Source organism: Trachymyrmex cornetzi, unplaced genomic scaffold, assembly GCF_001594075.2.
Source record: "Trachymyrmex cornetzi isolate Tcor2-1 unplaced genomic scaffold, Tcor1.1 scaffold468, whole genome shotgun sequence".
Lineage (NCBI taxonomy): Eukaryota > Metazoa > Arthropoda > Insecta > Hymenoptera > Formicidae > Trachymyrmex > Trachymyrmex cornetzi.
In genome coordinates, this window is record NW_017299487.1 from 326,066 (window position 1) to 348,161 (window position 22,096).

General features: G+C 35.5%; 1 protein-coding gene across 1 annotated transcript in view; it reads left to right on the forward strand.

Annotated features, from left to right (window-relative positions):
* Positions 1 to 178: 178 nt before the first annotated feature.
* Positions 179 to 22,096, forward strand: part of Ptp36E (protein tyrosine phosphatase 36E) — a 64,289-nt gene continuing 42,371 nt past the window's right edge. The window contains exons 1-2 of the mRNA XM_018513358.1: positions 179 to 697; positions 15,126 to 15,402. Coding sequence (XP_018368860.1) covers positions 695 to 697; positions 15,126 to 15,402 — 280 coding nt within the window. The 5' untranslated portion in view covers positions 179 to 694. The remainder of the gene's footprint in view (positions 698 to 15,125; positions 15,403 to 22,096) is intronic.

Below are 22,096 nucleotides of genomic sequence, written 5' to 3' on the forward strand. Positions count from 1 at the left end.
CGCGCTCGTCACCAGGACCACGCCCTCGGCGAAGAACCGACGCCGACGCCGTCGTCCCTTCCTCCCCTCTTGAACGTCCGCTCCGCCGCTCTCGACCTCTCATTCTCCCTCTCTCTCTCTCTCTCTCCACTAGCAACCCTCGCGTCCCACCCGCCAGCCAGCCTGACGGCCCCCCAGGATCTCCTCATCAGAGCGACTCGACTCGTCGTCGACGGTGACTCGCGCGTTGCCCCGCGCCAGTCCGCCACCGACCTCGCGATCGTTCACGTCGTCGTCGTCGTCGTCGTCGCCACCCGTCGTCGCCGTCGCGTCGTGCCGTGCCTGGTGGTGGTGGTGGGTGAATGATCAGTGCGCGCAAAAGGGAGAGGGAGAGAGAGAGAGAGAGAGAGAACCGGAAACCAAGCATATAACAGTCGTTGACTCGGGGGTGATCGAGACTCTGGGCCGGCGATCGATCGATCGCCAATACTGGGATCGGTCGATCCGGGATCGAGGAGAGCGAGAGACGTCGCGCGATCTTGGTCCCGGAGGTTGTTGCTTGGATGACACTAGAGTGGTGGTACACGTTGCTGATCGAAGAAGAGTCAGTGTACGGTGGTCTTAGGACGTTCGGTATCCACTGGATTCCAGAAGGACTGCACGGAGTCGCGGAAGACTTGCGATAGATCGTCAAACTCGGAAGCAGCCGCGTCATATGGTACGTTACAATCACCTGTCACGATAGATGTTGTGTACTGTGTAGATGGATTTAGGATGTAGCGGAAGACGCGTAGGAAGGATCGAGCAAGTGTTGAAACGTTATTTGGTCTGGTGTAACGAGCCGGAGCGGTACTTGCATGACAACAACGAAATGTTGAACGTGACTGGTCGGAGCCCGTAGCTACAGCGAAGTCACGTTTCCACGTTTAACGCTTAACGAGAAGACGGAAAATGTATGTTTCTTTTGAAAGCGCTCCAGGTGCATCTATACGAACAATAAAGCTGGAAATAAACTGAAAACGACGAGTTGCAATTTTCACAAAGAAAATTGGTTTCCTTAAGTTTCAGAATTTGTCTCGAAATGTCACACTGAAAGTTTCAATCATGCATATTTTCCGGTAAAATTTATAGAAATAGAATGTGAAAAATTATTAGGAGCTGTTTATTTAAATGTACATTTTAAATAATGGAAAAACGAGAAAATATATAAATATATAAATATTTCAAATGCAAAAGCGTTATCAGGAATAAATAACTACAGTGTGTTTGCGTGTGTGTGTGTGTGTGTGTGTTTGTGTCATAAATTTATGAATTAATAACAATGACAAAATAAATATATTTGCACAAGTACAAATGTATTTTTAATTTATGTAAATGTAAATGTAATGTAAATAATTTTACAAATGTGTTGTTAATTTTGTTCATATTATCAAATAAAAAATAAAAAATGTGGTAATATTAATTTAATTTGATAAAAATTTTAATAAACATCTGCATTTTCTCTTACAATTTTTCACATTTCAGTATTCGTTATCGTTGAAAACGGAGAAGTCGAATCTCTGACAAACTCGTAGCTCGACGTTATAAATTTTGCTATGTAATTTGTTACGCTCGCGTTGGCGTGTGGGAAATATACTATACTATACGTTTTCGCGTTGTTTTCGATGATGTAACTGCATGGCGACGACGACGAGACGGCGGCTCGTAAGAGCGTGAGACTCTGCATGGCGCCGAGCGGAATTTCGACGTTCGCATATAAAGCACACACACGTTTCCTTCACCAGGAAAATCGCCGCCTTAATTGAAATCCTACAAATTCTCTAATTAAAATAAAATTGAAGGAGGAAATGAAAGAGACGACGCGATAGTTGAGCAATGTCAACATCGTTCTATTCGATAACAAGTCGACCGAAGTAGTAACTGATCGCGTGCAAAAATGATCAAACGTCGGACCGCGAAGAGACGATAGTTTCGGTACTGGTAGACTATCGTTAGCTCTACCTCGTTTCATCACTTATAAATTGTGATTCGGTTAAAAAGTTAATTAATTGAATGCTGGTGTAATTAATTCTTTTAAGCTTGATGACACTGGCGATCTTAATTAATTACTTTCATTAGAGACGCTCCGTTTTATTCTAGATCGCATAATTTTGACTAACTCTATTTGCAACATGATAAACAGTAATTATTGTTAATTGGCTTTTATATATACTTTTCCTGCGTCGCATCATATCTTTTATAGCCCGATTTTCGTTAAGTTAAACGATAGTTTCATAATAATGAAGCTTGCTGCAACAAACGTTTTATTACTTAAAAAAAAAAATAAAATTGTTTATTCTTGGCTTGTCGAAATCATAGAAATTCATTTCTTCTCTTCGAACATCTATATATCGCGGCTGCAGAGAATTATACTCGAAATTATAACGCTTTCGAACGCTCGCACGTGACGCGAAGATCTCTCACGTTGACGTTTATTGAGTCGGCTCGGATATCTTTCCGAAGGATTTCCATATGGTTCTGACAATGTGTAATTTTTGGGAGAATAATTGACATTGCCTACAAAAAAAAAGGAATTAATCCAATGGATATGAAAAAATTAACAAAAAAACATTCAAATCTTTAGCCTCATTCAGCTATTTGTATATATTAATTTTTCTTGTAATTACATGGCTTAATTCATTCTATCAACTTGAAAATGAAAATCAATCAACGTAAAGACAGCTAAATTTCAATCTTCAAATGATGTTTGTCAATATATTAACGATCGATCGATCGATCGTTATGCAGTCTTAGTGATCGCATAATGCAAATCTTTGCGATATTGCATTTTTATAATTTTTGTCCGATAAGTGCACAGAAAGCAAAACTTCGAAAATAAATGTTAATTGCAGAGCTCAATATTTTTTGCAGTCAATACGCATAAAAAAGTGCAGTATCGCGTTTCTGTGCCTTCGTGAGACATCGTCTTCATCAAATCTCGTCAGCATCAATCTCGAACGTTGACGTACGGAAAAGTGCAACGGCTCCGCTATCACACGTGTCAGTGACACGCGAATTCTCGCTGGAAATAATACGTGTATACTATGAATGCACAAACGTCCGTTATATCCGTTATATCGAATGCATCAAAACATGCGCGCTTTCCTTCGATCAATATAATTTCTCAATAAATATGAAACTGACGTTTCATTAAGAAGCAGAGCTTAAAGTAGAGTTACAAAGTAAAATTTGTTATTCAATATTAAAAATTCCAAACTAATTGCAATAAGAAATACATAACTTGGCAAAAAGAAATTTACGTTTTAATGGACTTTAATAAAAATGTCGTTTATAAAGTTAACCATCTTTTTGTTGACTTTTAATTTCTGACTCTTGAAATCCGTTATAAAATTTACACTTTGCAGAAAATACCGACTCTCTTTGCATACACTGTATTGCGTCTGTATACGATTTAAGTGCCATAAGTGCACAGTTCGTGAAAATAACGACGAGTGGCCGAAGCATGTCGGAAAATTTGAAATGTTCGCGACTAATGGACCTCACTGAGTCAGCAGTATTTCCTGGGGTAACACGCGAAATGCTTGACTCGTAATTTATCTCAAGTTACTCTCAGATTCTATATTTTATCACAATAAATATTATATTACACAAAATTTTACATACGTATACGATATAAATTATATAATAATATAAGAAACTATAAATTTACAGAAGTTATAATAAAGCATGAAGCCATATGTAAAATTATAAAATCTATCAATTATTATACCAATTTGTTAAATTACACTCTTGAACTTTTAAGAGCTTTTCATTTTTCGTCTAAAAATCAATATCAAAAACATTTAAATCATTTTGCCTTAAAAATGAGCAGGTTAAGTATTCAGAAACAGAAGAGATCAGAATAATAGATCTCATGTGGGTGCTTGAGGCAGAAAAATGCGCGAGACGTCAAGTGTCGTATCGATTGTCGATTCCGCTGCAAATCTTTGTTTGGGGGTCAATTGTGTATCTTGAAAATTACAAAAATGAGCAATTTATTAAGAATTGAGATCAACAAAATTATTAATATTCTAATAAAAAAAAAAATTCGCTCATTTTTGTAATTTTCATCTCATTTCAAGATACACAATCGACTGCCTGGTGTCTACGTGAAATAATCTCAAAATAAGATGCTTAGCCTGCGGAAGAAGGATAATAAAAAAAATGACTCTCAATCTAAATGCAAACGTAACTGCAGGATATATAATGCTCGATAACTTTTACAACGGTCGTTAGTAATTGTCACGGTAATCAATCATCGTTGAGGACAGCTTGAATAGTGTTAATTCTTATACTAACAAAGGACGTAATGAAAAATCGGATAATTGCGTCATAAATTATCTGTCAGTGAAAAACGTACATGATTAACTACTTGAACTTTCTAAGGGAATCGAACATCCGAAGGGTTTATCCCGACGATAAATGAGTATCTGGCAATTGGCGAGTATGTTTATCGGGGTCGGAAAAGGAATTCGCCGTCGTAAATTTATCGTCTTATTTACTCGCATCAGCGGCTGTGTTTGCCGGCAAGTATCGAATGCGAGAGCTGCGATATACAGGAAGAAATAGTTGGGATATATGGGCAAGTAGATCGAGTAGGATGAGGCGTATATATTCGTTCGATGTATCCCGCGATTTTTCGTAGAGGACGGGTTTCTTCTTCTGACGGTGGCGCGGGGGAGATCGACGGGTTAAAAATGCCAGTTATTTTGCGCGCTTTATTTATACCTGCCTTATATCTCACGGACGCTGGATTTATCGCCGGCTTGCGTTTCCCGTGAGGGATACCGATATATGTGTGCCGAAGCATTAATTTCACGCCCATTCTTACATTTTTCCTTCCCTTCGTCCCATTCGAAACCGTGAGCGAATTATTTTCAGCCGGAATTCTACGCGTCCGCGCTGATTCATGCACGATTTAAATTATTAGGCCGCGGAATCTGGTATGTACGACCTCAAGAGCAATTATGCGAGGTGGATCAAGATTTATGCACGATATTGTCGCCGCTAATCCAGTCATCGTGTGAGTCCTTAATAGGAAAGAGAAAATCACGCGATGTATATTGAGATAAATGGCTAGAATTCTCTCCTCTGTCGTAATTTTTATCCTCTCTGGATTATAATCATACTTTTATAAATATTTTCATGCTGCGCTATAAATATTTGTCTTATATAATAATCTAAACTTGATGATATCACGTAAATATATGATGATAGGAAATTGTATATTTAACGGAATGGTATTAAATTACTCTCTATCATGTTACACGTCAGATTATATCACGTATGGACATTTTCAAAGTATATTGTCATTTGATGCACAATTTATTACATAGTACAGATAAAATTGCAAAAAGAAACATTACTAAATTTGTAAAAAAATAAACTTGTACAATAATAATGCCAAAAAAATGAAAAAATATTTTATTTAAGAATTTTTTCAAAGATTTAAGATAAGTTAAATTTTTCTTAAGATTTTTCTAATTCTAAAAACAAATATATTTCATACGTAAATGGATTTATTGACTCAATATTCAACATAATTTAATGTATTACATATATTTGAAGACTTGCCATTGTTAGGTAATTTAATTACCTTCATTAATTTCATTACATTACGACGCGGTTGTGCAATTGTATATTCTTATTCAAAGTTTTAAAACTTATTCTGCAATAACAAAAAACGTCGTCGGTTACTTTAATGATGCACATTTTCAATGGAAAATTTGGCGTTGTATCTCGCGGTGGCAGTTATGAAGTTGTTAAGATACGCGATCTGCTTTATGAAACACATAACGTGTATACGTAAAGTAAACATATAGTCGTGATTAGTCATATAAAACAGGTTACAAATCTATATAATAACGTTGCGTAATTAACGTATACGACTTTGCATTTTCTTTGTAACATCTCATTTATAACGTTGCAAGCTGCTCTCTTTTGTACCGAGCTTAAATACGAAGTAAGCGATGCGCGCCTCGTAGGAAATAACGACGTGCCTCGTATTACCAGTAATTAGGAATAAAGATACGGCAGTGTAGAGAACGGCTTACGAATTCCAGATGATTATCGATTATGTACTCGTACACGTTTCTACAAGCATACATAAATCTGTCGACTATTCAGCGACGACGGGCTGTTAAGAGCGACCAACCTGAAAGGGCTGTAACTCTCCGGCTTAAACGTTTACGCAGTTATTGTTCTGTGATAAATTGCCGGAGTATGTACGGTATGCGTCTTGTGAGGGTCTTCTAAGCGACAATCCGTTTTGTTAATTACCGCGTGAAAACGATTCGCAAAATTTACGAGGCGTTTGCGGCGACAGCGTACTCCATTCACATGAATTTAGACAGGCGTGCACGTGACACGTCTTCCATCTTCTATTTGCGATTCAAAGGATAGACACTAACGTCAGTCACGTCCTTTGATTTTCCTGACGATGACAATCAAGTTATAATTAAAGTCGGAATAATTGCGTCTCATCGTATTTCTCAGCAGCAGCAAGCATTTTCAAGACATTCGCAAATGCGCTCTGAAAACGCTCTGATCAACAGCGATAGCATTCTAGAATTAAATAAAAGAAAGAAAAAGAAAGGTATATAATCACGTTCTACGACAAACGTGCTTGACATTAAATGACAATACGACTGTAATTCTTCGTAGAAACAGAGATCGCGATTGCTAGTCTCTCGAGTGCTAGCTCGTCGACTTTCATGTGGGAGCAACGTCTTTCGGGAAAGATGTATTTAAAAACATGTGCATCGAAAGAGCAGACTTCGATCTTGGAGCTAGCTAGCGCATGGAAGCTTTAAGCGCTTTTAACCTCGAGACCCTTCAAACCTACTATTCCTCTTATTGAAATATAAACAGTCACTTGGGAATTCAATATCGACCTCTCTCGAAACTGGATTTGTCTGCGTATAAATTTATTTCTAATAAATAATTTAAAGCGATTGATGAAATCATACAAAAACCACATGTTGTATAACGTACAGATTTAAGCTAGTAGATGCGGAGAGTTGTTGAGCGGCCTCCCCAGTGGATTAGCCTGTTACATGACCGGTCCATCGTCCCTTGTATTTAACTGCTGTAACCATCCGCAGCGCGCGCTAAAATTCAGCATTTCATCAATAAATTTACCAAATAATTCTATCTTAAATATGTCAGCGAATCATCCATTTTATCGAAAAGGATCCCAAACTAATTCTATGGTAAATTGAGTTCCGATGAAATGAGGAAATTTTCACATATAATGTAGTAGCTTATAATGCGGTAAACTAAATAATATTATACAGACATAAGAGTTTTTACTCTCTAAATTCTTTCGAGTGAAATCTCACTCTAAAAAGTGAAAATTGAGCCAGTCTTGAAAAAGAATGACTCAATTTTCAATCTTTAAGAGTAAGATTTCACTCTTCGAACTGAGATTTTACTCTTCAAAGTGATTCACACTAGACAATTCACTCTAAAAGCTTTAAAGAATAAGCTCATAAACTATCTATTATTGAGCCTAAAAGTTAACTTACTTCACACGGATCTAATTTTCTATATAATTAATGCAAGGATCTTGTCACAGAGAATAGACGACAATATATAATACAATTTATAATAGTTGTTTGTTGAATCAGTTTTTCACGGATATGCGAATATAATTCTGTGAGATAACAGTTTTCATAATTTTCTTCTATATATCCGCTAAAGTAGACTTGTTAAAAGATATTGAAATTAATTTTTTATATATATGTGATCAATAAAATGCTATTTCGCCTTGACTTTTTTATCGTGACGCAGAATGAGAACAAATAAATGATTTCCATCTCTGTGCGTCGACTTGACGAAGAGCCAAACATCTGGGTTTTGTTTGCTGCACTCCATATTGATTTTGGAATCACTGCAGTACAGTGATATCGGAACATCATGAAGAAACTTAAACTGAAAATTAAATTTGAGAATTTGAGAATTTCTCGTTTTTCAAGAAACTGCGATTGTTGAAATTATTTTGAGATAACTTCAATTTCACATTCAATTAGTATCACATTAAACCCTCATACAGACATACGCTCCTAAACAAAATTAAACGTCAAATATTGTAACATAGCTATGTAATATCCGATTGGAACATTACAAATCAAATATTAATTTACTCGAGTCTTTCTAAGAATTTTTATACAGTATTAGCGATATTTCAAGATTATACCTCGCTTGCAAAAATAACAAAGTGAATTGTTACGAAGTGCAAAGCTAAAATTGCCACGATCGTTACAGTATCGCTTTGCGGAATGGAACTGATAACATTGGCGCCATAGGTTTGCACGGTTTATACCGACGGAATGGCGATAGCAACCTCGGAACAAGAATTCAGAGGCTCGATAGTGTGGTCAATAACCGTCCTTCGAAAGAGGCAAGGGTTCTCTCGTGTTGACTGTTTACAAAACGTTTAAAAATATCCTCCACGAGTGCAGATGCCCACGCGGTACCTTGAGAACTTTCCTCATGAAACTATGAAATTGGTCCCATTACCTATGAATTTTCAACGGAAGCACTGTGAATTATTTCGAATGAATCGCCTTTTGTTTACTGTAATATATTCTTAAAATATCTCCTCTCATACCTGCTCCGCCGCGTAAAATTACCTTCCTTGAGATTCTAATTTAGTCATATTAGTATATATTTTCAAATTTCTGCATATAAATAATTATATTTTCGTAACATCTAATATAGAAACAAAATAAAAAACGTTGCATGATTGTGTAGTAAAAAAAAATAAAAGAAAAAACTAATAAACATACACGTAAATAAATTTATATTTCTGATTATAAAACTTGTCATAAATGTAATGAAATGTTTTGTATCTTGCTGTCTTGAAATTAAAGAGGAATTAAGCTGCACGTATTTTATTTAGAATATGAAAAATTTATTCCTGTAGGACAAGTCCTGTAAAGGTAAAACCATTCACATTTCGTTTCCCATTAGGTTGTGTAAAAATGATACAAAAGAAATAAAACTTTATTTGAAAATGCCAATGTGCACACGCTTGATGCTTTCATAATACGTTGTAAAATTATAACAGCAGTAAAATTATAATGAGAGTCGATCGGGAGGAGGTCCCTCTTCATTCTTTTTCTCAGAACGGTAAACAACCGTAGAAGCTACTGTAAGTTTTGCCAGGGCACATCCACAAATGTAAATAGAAGTGAAACGCAAATAGAAGTAATTATAATCCCGAACGCCAAGCAAAACCTCGGGTTTCATTTAGGTTTACAAAAGAAACGCTGTTTCGAACGATAGCCGAGGAACTCGCAGAATGTCTCCGCAAAAATAAGTTCGAAATTACCAGTAGATTTATTGAAATCTTTTGCACGCTTATTCGAATTAAAAAGTATATCTTTTCATAATACAAATCTCTTTAAATTTAAAATTGAAACTTATTTATAGCAGATATTTTATAAAATCTTATAAACTTGATAATATATATTTATTAAAAATTAAAGTATCTAAAAAAGTAATTAAACCACCCCATATTTTCCTCAAGTTTTTTTCCAGGATAAAGTAATACATGCGATAATGCGATGCATGAATAATTCATTTGCGCGAGAAGTTAAATCACAAGACCGTCAAATTGAATTTAATTAACGCACGGATAAACTAACACGTACCGTAACGAGAGCAATAAATTACGGGACAATACGCGGATAAGAAGAAAGTGATCTTTAGCAGAGTTGCGTAACTCCGACAGCGCGGCTGCAAAAGTCGATGACGATTTCTCCAACGTGTGACTGTTGTGTGAAGAAGAAGCGTTTCTGTGCTGTGTTTTGCGAGTATTTTTACACCGTCATCCCCCCGACCAACCCGTCAGGCGATAAAATAAAGTTGAAAGTTTTTAAAGAGGAGAACGGTAGCGTCGGCAAGAACAATATATATATCAGTGAGGGGACATAAAAGGAAAAGACTACGACTTTTCTCCCTCTTGCTTTCTTTCCCCTTCTTTTCTTTGTGTCTTTGCCGAAATGACAGGCTGTCTAATATTAAGTACATACTTTTAGATCCGAATTTATGACCCGCTATTGTAAACGCGGAACAAATGCGATTGAGTTCACTCTATCTCGACCGTATTAACGCGAAAATCAATTTCAATTTATGAAATTCTTTGAGCATCAATGGTGAATCAGGGAGAAAAAATCAATAATTAAGTTGACATTATTAATAACCAGAGTCAATGCGTGTCAACTTCCAGATTAAAGCTCGACGCAATACATTGTCAGCTTTTTCCTCTCGAACGAGCTCCACACACAAGCACGTATAATTCCGTCTGCTTAATTATTAATTAATTCAGTTATGGCGAAATTCAGATACAGAGAAATAAAGGGCTTTCTAGTTTTGGTCGATTAAGCAAATCAGTCGACCGTTCCATTGCAATATATACTATAATCATTGAAGCTATAAACTATGCATAGTAATTTTGTAACCATCATATACATATTCATATGTAACATAAATAAAATATTTTTCATTCTACCACGATTTTTCAAATATTTTCAGATTTAAAAATTAATATCAAAATCGGACGAAAATTTCATGCAAACGTAAAACTTTTATTCTTATAAATTACATTTTGCGCGAATCGTATTTGATAAAAAGCATTGTGCGTCAGAACCGAGTTCCAACTTTCGACCGATTGAGCAGCCATTGTTTAATTGTGCGCAATTAGGCGCTGTCGATACGACGTTCCTTCGCGCATTTTATTACGTTTAATTCGATAGAAACTGTTAAAGAGAATACACGGATACGCAGTACTGTTGAAATATGCACCATTACATTAGGAATATCCATTATCGAGGCTCGAAATGGACGCGACGGTGACGGATTAAACTCCACAAGTGCCAGCAACATAATTTAATAATAAAAATCGTACGCAGAGGAATTGGCCGAATTAATAACAATCTACATAGATAATAAAAATTTGTGCCGCGACGAAATCAGCAGCCGCTTGAAACGCAAAAAAATCTGCCCCAGTTGAGCTTATTTAAATATTTCTATAAGAAACCATGCTGTTCCCAACTTGGTCCTCAACTTCTTCAGTTTCTTGCGATAAATCGGGAGACATGACGGAGGCTGGTGCCAAGTGTACAATAAATAATACTTCTGTGAAAGTTACATCTAAAGGATGTTACTATCTTCATGAGATATGGACTTTTGAAACATATATATATAAGGTCTATAAATTTCATTCCTTTATTAATATTGATTTGCATGCCTTTAAAAACTATCGATTTAATTGATAAGAAAGAGAATGAAAACTGTATATATATGTATATATGTCGGTAAGATGGCCCTACTGACGTTCTCTTTTGAAAGATTAAAATACTTCGAACGATTTGCATGAAAGATTTATTACGAGGCTTCGCAAGAAACTTAGTCTCCGCAAATTGTCCTCTCAGAAGACGCGCGTATGCTTCGAGTTCGAGTAATTCGAGCTATTCTATGCTAGTGGAAAGTGAATAAGAGAAATTTAGTGCTGTTGAGAAAGAAATAGTTTCCACGTTGTACTAATTGTACGTGAAATTGTGAGATCATTCTTTGAAAAATTCCACTTACTGCGGATTGTTTTACAAATTCGAGACAAGAATCTGGAGGGCTCTTCTAGAGAAATTTCCTACAAAAATTTTTACTTGCATCATGGATTTTACGCAGGTATTAAAAGTGTACAACGAAAGTCTATATAACATAAATATTATGTACATATTAAAAGTGCAAAATGAGAGTCTATATGTAATATAAATATAGTAATTCGATACGTTTGTAAAAGAAATGAATTTGTTACATTTGATGCAAAATTGTACAAAAGTAGTATCTCTGTAGTTACAAACTAAATTTATTAATTGAAGCTCTATCAACACTCAATCTAAAAAGTTATGTCAATAAAGTAACTTACGCTGCTTTTAATGGCATTATTTCTCGGATTTTCCTGCATGCAAATGCGATTAAAAGTACGCCGTTGCTAATGGAAAGTAGAGAGACATAGACGGGGCTTGAAAACTGAATGAAAATGCAATGAGGGAAGAAGGCGATGAAATAATATCTTGTCTATAGATTCTGTAGTTAGAATATGAACGTACTTCGAGAGCAAACTTCAAAAGTATTGTAATATAAATTGAATATGACTGCAAACAGTTTTAAAAAAGATTCAAAACTGCACTTATAAGGATTAATTGATCTTGATTGAACTTCTAAGAAGTAAAGGACTCGAAATAGGACTTTTGAGCTACGATTTTTACAAAAAATAGTCCTTCGTACTCATATTAAAAATCCCAAATCTTAACTTTAGACACATTTAAATTAAAAAACAACAAATGTAAAAATTTTAATGTCAGCGGACATTGATTAACCACTTGGCTCAATGAAAAGAGAAAAAAAATTAAATATTACATTTCACTACCGACTTTTTATCCTATAGATAAACTATATAAATACAGTTCGTATTAATGCGACCCGTACAACATTGATGCATTGTTGAAGTAGTCATGAAAAAGTATTAATCTAGAAAAATTAAATATTACATTTCACTACCGACTTTTTATCCTATAGATAAACTGTATAAATACAGTTCCGATTAATGCGACCCGTACAACATTGATGCATTGTTGAAGTAGTCATGAAAAAGTATTAATCTGAATTGTATTTATATCATCTGTGTAGGGGAAAAAAGTCAATTGGTCCTAGAATATCGTAATACTTACTTTTTTTTCATTTCCCTAACAATGAGATCCATTATCTTGCCAAGTGATTAATCGATACGACTTCAACATTTTTACATACATTGTTTTGAAAAATTAAGGGTTGTCTGATTCTAGGGTTTGAGATTCTTAATATAAACACAAAAACTATTTTTTTGTAACAAATCGCATTTCAAAGTGCGTTTCCACTTCTAGTTCACTCTTTGTAAGTCATACAACAATTTCCAAGTAATTTCAAAGTTTCCACATTAAAAACATATTTAGCCTCTTGTGACTTTCCACTGTTCAATTTTAGTCCGACTTCGCAACTTTGTCGTTAGATTAAAATTAAAGATCTGGTACTTAAATTCATTGATGTCACTTTTAATCATAAATAATAATCAGAGAACCTTTTAACATTTTGCTTAAAAAAATTACTACATTTCCCAAGTGTTGTCAATCGTTTTAGCAAGAAAATATCTATATTCTTCTCTTACGATTATTCCCTATTTAGTTATCAGTTTCTGAATTTTATCAGATAAAAACTAAATGGCATTTAATGCCGCTTTTGACCATCGAGAATGATACCGAGGGTGCACATTAAGGGGTTATTAACTTATTACGCATTCTGATAAATATAGGCGTTGAGGAAACACAAGAAAATGCGATGCGATCTTCTGCGTCACGTTGCCAGCTGGCCTAACTGGCCATCTCTATTCTCTGCCACATTGCGTGCAACGATAGTCATACCTAGTCATTCAGAAAGCAAGACGTTGCTTGTTTTAGATGCTCGTTGCTGCTTACCTGCGAAATTTAGCGGAAAGTCACGATCGCTCGGGGAATAGATGAATCTTCTGGAAAATAGTTACGAATAACGGGCCTGTTCGAGATACTTGGAAAACGTATAATTATATCTCGCAGAGCGGCTTTAACAAGTCCTATCACTGACATGCTATCATCGCTGGAAATATATTCCTCGGGAAATATGAGAATCGCTTTTACGGATTGATGTAACAGCGATTGCTGCAACAACGCGAACGTCATACACACACTCCATGTGCTTCAAGGCGCGATGGATCGTAGCGAGGACAATGATAATCCTTCGGGGGATAGTGAGCATGTATGACACAAACAGCGTCGACTGGCGTTTAACGTTGGGCTCTTGGGCATACAAGCCGTTCGAATGCAAATATTGAAGGAAGATTAATATTTGACATCTTTTTCAATATTTGCCCTCTCCTTTTGTGAAAGGAGCAGAAAACATATGCATGATAAATTATCGCGACTTAGTCGATTCGCGACACCATTAAGAAATTAAATGTATTCTTATAATTTATTTAAGTCGAAAATATGTAATATGATAAAATATCCTAATTGTCAGAAATTATTCACAAAGTGTACGTGATGAGCCAAAGTGAATGGTAAAAAAAAATTTTCTAATGTTTCCAATATATATATTTTCTTTTAAAATATCTAAAATAGTCATTCTTTGTGAACGACCGATCTTATTTGGAATCATCCCCTTTTATCTTGCAAAACTACTCGTTTGACTTTTATGAAAGTTGGCTTATGGGGTAATTTAATAATGCTTTATTCGAATTTGAGATTAAAAATAGAAAAATTAAAAGAGTAAATTCATAAATATATAGCAGATAAAAATAAAATATAATATAGTTATTATAAAATTCAATTTTAGGGAATATTTGTGATTGCAAAGTAACATCAAGTTTCCAGTTTTACTTTATTTGAAGCTTATCAATATTATGCAAACAGTTAGTACTAATTCTCAAACTGACTTCCAAACTTTATGAGCCCCGTGATATCGAGATTCTCCATCAGAGATTACAACCCTTTTGAAATTCGACATTTTCAGGTTACATTCGAACTTAGCGATATCAAGAACTCCTACAGCCAAGTTTCATGATAATCAAATTATTTAATTTTTAACTTGAATTTTAGAATTCTAAGACCAGAATCGAATTCAACGACCCTTAAAAAACAAGGTTTTCTTTAAATTTTTTTGTTAAAAAGCTTCTATTTTGAAAGGATTAATTTCAAAATATTTTAAAATTCTATGAAGTCTGATCTTAAAGTCGTTTACATAACTGTATATAAGAACTAGAGAATATAATTTCTCTCTCTCCCTATCTTTTTCTTTCTTTTAAGAAAATAATATTTTTATATCATTATACTGGCTTAGATGTTTCAAAATATTATGAAGAAAGAAAGAACTCGCAAAGAATTCGAAATTTTTGAATATAAGCTAGATAAAGGAGGAACGATTTATCAGAAATAAATTATTTTATGCAAACGCTGTATTTAATATTTTATAAAACTGCAGTTTCTACGTTTATATCATCATTAATTTTGTCTTTCTTTTTTTCAATTTTACAGAGCATGTCGTCCTTACGAACGCAGTCGACCGGCGGCGGCGGTGTTCTCGGTTTGAGCAGCGTCGGTTCCGATCGTACAGGCGCAGCTTCGACCGCCGCCGGTTCCCACTCGCATTCCCACTCGCACAGGAAGCATCATCATCACCACAGGAGCAGAAGCGCGCCCCGAGCACCGGAGAAACCGCCCAGAAAACGTCACCTAAATCCCGGACAGAGTCTCGCCTCTATTCCTAGTCAGATAAAGTTGTCTATGCTGAACAGCGGCCTCATCTCCTTCGGTAAGACAATCCGCGATCTCGTTTTCCTTAATGAATCATCCCGGCTTCGACTATCGTTTTTCTCAGATTAATCCCAGATAATACTAACGATTAAAAAACGTCTTACGGGTATCTAAAAAGATGCGTCCTGATTTTTCTGATTACTTCTTCTCTTTCCTTTGTTAGAATTTAATCGCGACTCAAATGCATTACACGAACGAATTATGCACGGAAAGATTTTGCCGAAGTATCTAAAAATTTAGCTAAATATAGATTTGAAAATAATTTTGTTGAGTCATTAAAATAATTATATAAGACACGCTCAGAACTGGTTGCTAAAATGTCAAATCTTTTTCAGCATTGCTTGAGATTTCTACATAACTTTTGATGATCCAATAAAATTATTTTCGGATTTTTTTGTATCTAACTAAATTTTTAGATACTTAATAAACTCGTTCTTTCTGTGTAAACAACAAAATTTACACAGCGTACGAGTTGAAGCTTGGTTAGAAAATAATCGGAGTAATTCCAATCCAATTGCAATGTTATCTTACGACCGTTTGAAAAATGAAAACCTAAATCCGATTTGCGACGTCGAATGATATCCATACTAACCGTAATGAATTATTGACACAACTGAGACGAGTATTGATTACATGTGCTTTATATATTTTTCATATCGACATGTTAGATTCATATTTACTCTTTCAGCTGTGATCGTCATGAATACAATAAAGCTACAAACAAAATGAATATTTCATCGCAATCAAACGAAATGTATTATTTTTGTAAATACGAGACACCGTTGTGCACTGAAATTCCGCGAGTTTCCGCATCAGTATCGTAAATGCATTTTCCATTAAGAAAATAAATTTTATGCATTCAGGTCACGGAATTTGAAGACCCCACTTAACGACTACGCAATTGACACTTGGTAAAGAACATCAAGCGCATAATTCGATAAATCTGAACGCTTTCTCAAGGCCTTTCGAAGCATAGAAGCTTTTAGCGTCGAGTTGATTGCCTTTTCGTCTCGATATCATTTTAAAAACATTTCTTCTTTGCATCTCGAATTAAAAGAAAGCTCGATTTTTTTTCTTTCATATTTCTGATTTTAAATCACGATCATGATGAGCGATTAATGCGAGTATCACTTGAGGTATACGATTAATTTTTTAATTACTTTTCGTGTTTTTTTTTCTAATACTTACAAGCTAAGAAAACCGAAGCTTCTATACGGCATGTTTTCGTAGACTTTTGACTGTGCGAACACTCAAGATTCTTGAGAGCAAATGCAAAGTGTTCTAAATATTCTCGAAACTCTTCAGACCTTCAAGATCGCACTGAGACTTAAGGTAGTTTTCAAGAGGTTGAAAAGGCGTTCTGAAAATTCTCGTAAGTCTGGGGGAGTTGTAATGCATTTTGCGACACGCTCGAGATCACCATAAATATATAAGCTCGCACTCAAATTTTGAATAGCTCGAGGATACTTTAAAAATGCTTGGGAATATTTTCGAGAAGAAATGAGATTATGGTTATGATATATTATTTTAAGAAAACTCTCTTTTGCATTATACTAACATCTCGCTGGATATTAGAACACACTTCGCTATTTTCACGTGGAATGAATTACGGTACTGATCTGAACGAATCTACCAACTCATAAAGCACTTCAATACGTAAACATCGGTAATTCTAACTTTCGCATGCCGCCTCTTGATCTATATCCGTAATGAGAATTAGAGATAACAGAGTATAGTCCCGAATTCCGTAGCGAATATGGAATGCAACATCGGATAGCGAAACTTTTGCACAATAAACGCATCGCCATTGATATACATTGTCCAAAAACTTCCATGCATCAAACAAATTATTGAATAACATTGAAAAGAAAGTAATAATAACGCAGCGTCGGAGAAATGTTTAATACTAACAGGTTAATTGAAAGGCAAACCGCAATATTCAACAACGTAAATATTCGCGATTTAATTTTGATTAATGCAATTTTGTTTTTCGAATTATGCGGTGTTATTTCTAGGAGAAACAGAACATGACGTATTAGAATAACACCATTAATGAATTCTATGGACAATGTTCGTTATGTACAGAAAAGTAGCCTATATGAGGATACATTATATTCCAGTAGTGTCTTTAGAGAACGAATCATATTTCATTCGTAATGAGATCAAGAGGTTGTTTAGCCTCAGGTGTAATCATACAAATGACATGCGCCTTGACGTCTGCCATCGTCACGCAAGAAATCAATTAACGCGAGCGTTTCTTCGCTCGCCCATGATAGCGCTTTTACGGGTCATTAAGCCACCCCAGTTCACCCTCATAATATCATCATGGAAAAATAAAGAGTTGCAAAAAATAAAGTTACGTTTCCAGTGGCGAATTATTAATTTTCTCATTTTTATCGCGAAGAACGCTTACGTGTATTTTTTTTCAATGGATAAGCATTTCCCTTTGTCGATGCTTGTTGAATGGCGTTGTCATTTTATTCGAAAGCATATATCCGAGTAGACAATGTAGCCCAGACACGTTAATCATTGCCTGAGACAATGACACTGCCAGTTATACATTCCCCATTGTACCGCGCACTTTGACGGGCGTTTTTCTTTCTTTTTTCTGCTTTCACACGCAGATTGTCTCGGTAAAAGATGGTCTCCTTAATGAAAGTAGTTCGGGCGGTGAAATGAAACAAAAAAGTGTTATAAATAACGTCGAAAATGCATATCGTATGGACCGAGCTAGCCAACTTCCATCGTTCGAGACGGCTGCACTCGCGTGACTTAAAATGCCGATGCGTTTCCTACAATTTTGAAGAAGATTGTAAAGGAAATGAAATAAATCTCTCGTATCAGCTTTATTTTCAGAGATATGAAAACGCCCTTGAGTATTATAAATGGCCTCATGCATTTTTACAGCCTTGTAATGAAAACTTTTCTCAAGGGGCGAGCGAAAATGTTGAAACCGTATGACACGTGCGACGTTCCATTTTATATCGTAAGGGGGACAGATATTTCTGATTAAATCGGGAATCTCGTTTTGTAAGACAGCGCGTTAATCTATCGCAGCTTAAATTGAAGGATTTATAGTGATTTAATCTTTATTAATTGCAATTTAAGTTAAATATTTACATTGCCAATATTAGCTTTACCTTTGATAAATTAGCATTGTATTGTGTACTATTCGCAAACTGATATGATTTGTAATAATTCTTTACGTACACGTATTAGATATCAAAATAGGTAACACAATCTCCCAAATTAAAAAATATAACAGTCTGTTATTTTTAATTTCCATGTATGTCAAAGTATAAATCAATTCATTTCTGTGGATTAGATTTCAAAGTAAACAACATCCATATTAACGTATGCATTTAGCAAATAATAGACTGAATATAAGCCAATACCTTGGTAAAATCTATAGAAATGATTAAAAATAACTCAAATTGGGTATAATTTGACGTTACAAATTCAATCTATCTTGCCCAGTGCTGAAAAAATGATGGAAAATTGCGATTAATAAATTATATTTTTCAAATTTAAATAAAATATACGAAATAATGAAAACTAACGCTGACGATATTAAAACAAAAACAAATTCTCTAATATGATTCCGTTCATCGGGATTAGTTTGTCGGGCTTGGCTTTGATTCATGAATTTATTCGGGAGGAAAGAAACGGGGATGTTGCGAGCAGCGGCCTATTGGGTATTTTTAAACCGACGCATGTGAGACACACTAGCTGCATAAACGTTTGGTCCACGCCGTCGCAGTGATGATGATGATGCTCACACAGGCGAACAAAGTTAGTTGATCTTGACACAAATGCAGGCGACCCACTGCCACGAGCGTTGCTCCTTACGCCGTCGTCGTCGTAGCTGTCAGTGACGGGGTTCTCTTTCGCAATGAAAATAAAGCAACGCTTTTCCGTGCTGATTCATCCGGACCTACGTCCGTGAACCGGATACGGAGTGCAAGCATGAGAACTGCCACATTGCATGATGACGACGACGAAGACGTTGGAATTTGCCGGAGTACTCGATCTCTCGGTTGTTATGAACTTTCAACGTGCACGCAGTTTTCGAACTAATTATTCTTTCTGACAAAAACCTTTTTCCCGCCAAAATGCTCAACATCCAGATGAAAACATTTTTAACGAGAAAAAATTGGCAAAAAACTTGAATCAACAAAAAACATGTGTACATTTTAGTACGAAAAAGCTTGATAATAATTTGCAAATAAAAATTAATATAGGGACTATATATATAGTTAATGAATATATAAGATTAATAATTCAGTTATAGATAAGGTAGAGAAACTAATTGATTAATTATTAGTGGATTAGATGAAACATTAAAGAAATTATTTATTAACAAACAATTTCAGGATACTGATGCGGTCAATGCGAATAAATTGAATCTAACATGATTACGAGTATCGAGTGCGGTATCAACAGCACGTAATCAAGCGGAGATGCGTATTATACGGTGGAACGATAGCTAACACAAAGTAAGCGGTACGCGCGGTGTGTGCAATAAATGAACCACAATTTTATTTGCATATCCACCTAAACAGGAGTTTATTCAAATAAATACCCGGTCTACATTCGAAGACTATTAATCTATTTTTTTCGAATGAGGTACCTCGAAAACAAACCCACGGGGTATCTACCTGCGAATGACAGAAGGAGGAAAAACGTTATGCGTAACGAACAATTACTTTTCGTCAGAATGACAATATTTGAAATATGAAAAATGTGGAAGTGCAAAATATGTTTCACCAATCCAATGTATATCTATATTAATTTCCCAAAATTTTACAATATTTCACATTTTGAACATTTTAAAATCTCTTTGATTGTTTTTGTCAGAATAAATAATACAATTTTTAGAATAATCATTTATGTCACGTATATGCATCGATTTAATGTACAATTTTTATATTTCAATACGTCATATTATTTTATTATCTAAAACCTTTTTTATTATAATTTCCTCCTACTATATTTTTGACAAAGTTATTTAGCAAAACATATATCTATAATAAATTGGCTTTGGAACATTTCTCCTTTCATATAAGTAATTCATAAAGATTCAATCTTTACGTTAAGAATAGTCTGCTCCAATCTCACGCGATGCGCAATATATGCAACCATTGCTATGTTGCGTTCATTAATCCATATGATTGATCGATTCTCTTCATAAATTAATAATTTTAATAGATACGATTGGCTATCCATTCGATCGATGGTGGCTAGCGCGTGTTAAACGAGCTGATCGGTGAAAATAACTTGGAAGAATCCCGCACAGCACATGGTATCTTCAGATTTTGCGGAATATATTTAGGATGTCGAGATAAAACGAAAATATTTCGCCCGTGTACGCGACTTCAAGAACACTTTATAAATAAACTGCAGCCGGTTAAGGTTGCATTGCTCCTACTACCGATTATTTTGTATAATTTTGCAACCACGAACATTCGCGTCTATATATTCTCGTGCAATTACATCAGTGCAATACCAAAAGGAAGTGAAAGCTTACTTCCTAAATTCTTTGAAGTGAGTCTCAAAAGAGTGAAATATTTTAAAGAGGAAAAAAAAGTGACAGAATTTTCATTCACTCCAAAAAATTTAGGGAGTACATATTTTGTTTTGCTTATCGAGGAGAGTAGAATGAAATTAAATTAAGCGCAAACTCTTTTGTTTCCCAAAATAATGGTGGGGAATGCAGACTTTTGCATAACGCATAAAGCATAAGGTATAAAAACATCAATCAATCAGAATGATTCCTTTCCATGAAATGAAGGATTCTAGTTGATTTTCTTATACGCCTTATGCGTTATGCAAAAATCTGTGCTTAAGAAAGTTACAATCCACCCTGCCATTTAACAGCTCGTATATGACCCGAGATGCGTGCGAAACGCGTTGCTCGTTTTGCCTCTGGAATTACGGGTGGTCGTTAAATTCGCGACCACAAGCTAGCACGTTTATATTTACTTTCGCTGCATCCTCGTGCCTTTATTCGTGCCACCTGTTATCCCGCGATCCGTCGCACGGAATGAACCTGCCTGAGAAAGAATCGCGTTCCCGGCGTTCCTGACGCGTTTGCAATGCGGAATTTCCGAAAGGCTGTTTAACGCACACAGTGTACTCGACGTGGATCGGCGCCGAATACTAAATGCGAACTTGTCGTGGCGCCAAGTAAGGCCAATTGCTGCATAATACCCAGATTCTCAGGTCGTTACCGACATAATAGCGTACTCGCCATTGCATCGGCGACACGTTCTCGCCGATTGTCACGACGACGAAAATCGAGGTGGAAGGCTTATTTGCATCTGGTACAAATGCGATAAGCGTTGTTCGCTATACTAGCCCCGCGAGCAAATCCGTAATACCATTCGTAAAAGCTCGCCAATGTTATGAATAGAGACTTTGAATAATCAATACTTCAATATGTAATGTAATTAATCTCTCGCGCGCTTACGTGCTTAAATGTTACTAAATACTTTTTCACATTTAAATATATTATTTTTTACATTATTGTTATACTTATTTGTTGTGAAAAATAAACTGTAAAGACAAAAAGTTTCTTCACTTTTGTGCATCGAATTTGTTAACATTAATATGCATTACGTATTATTCTTGCGTTATAAGGTCTCTATGGCTCTCTTTCTCTCTCTCTCTCTCTCTCTCTCTCTCTCTCTCTC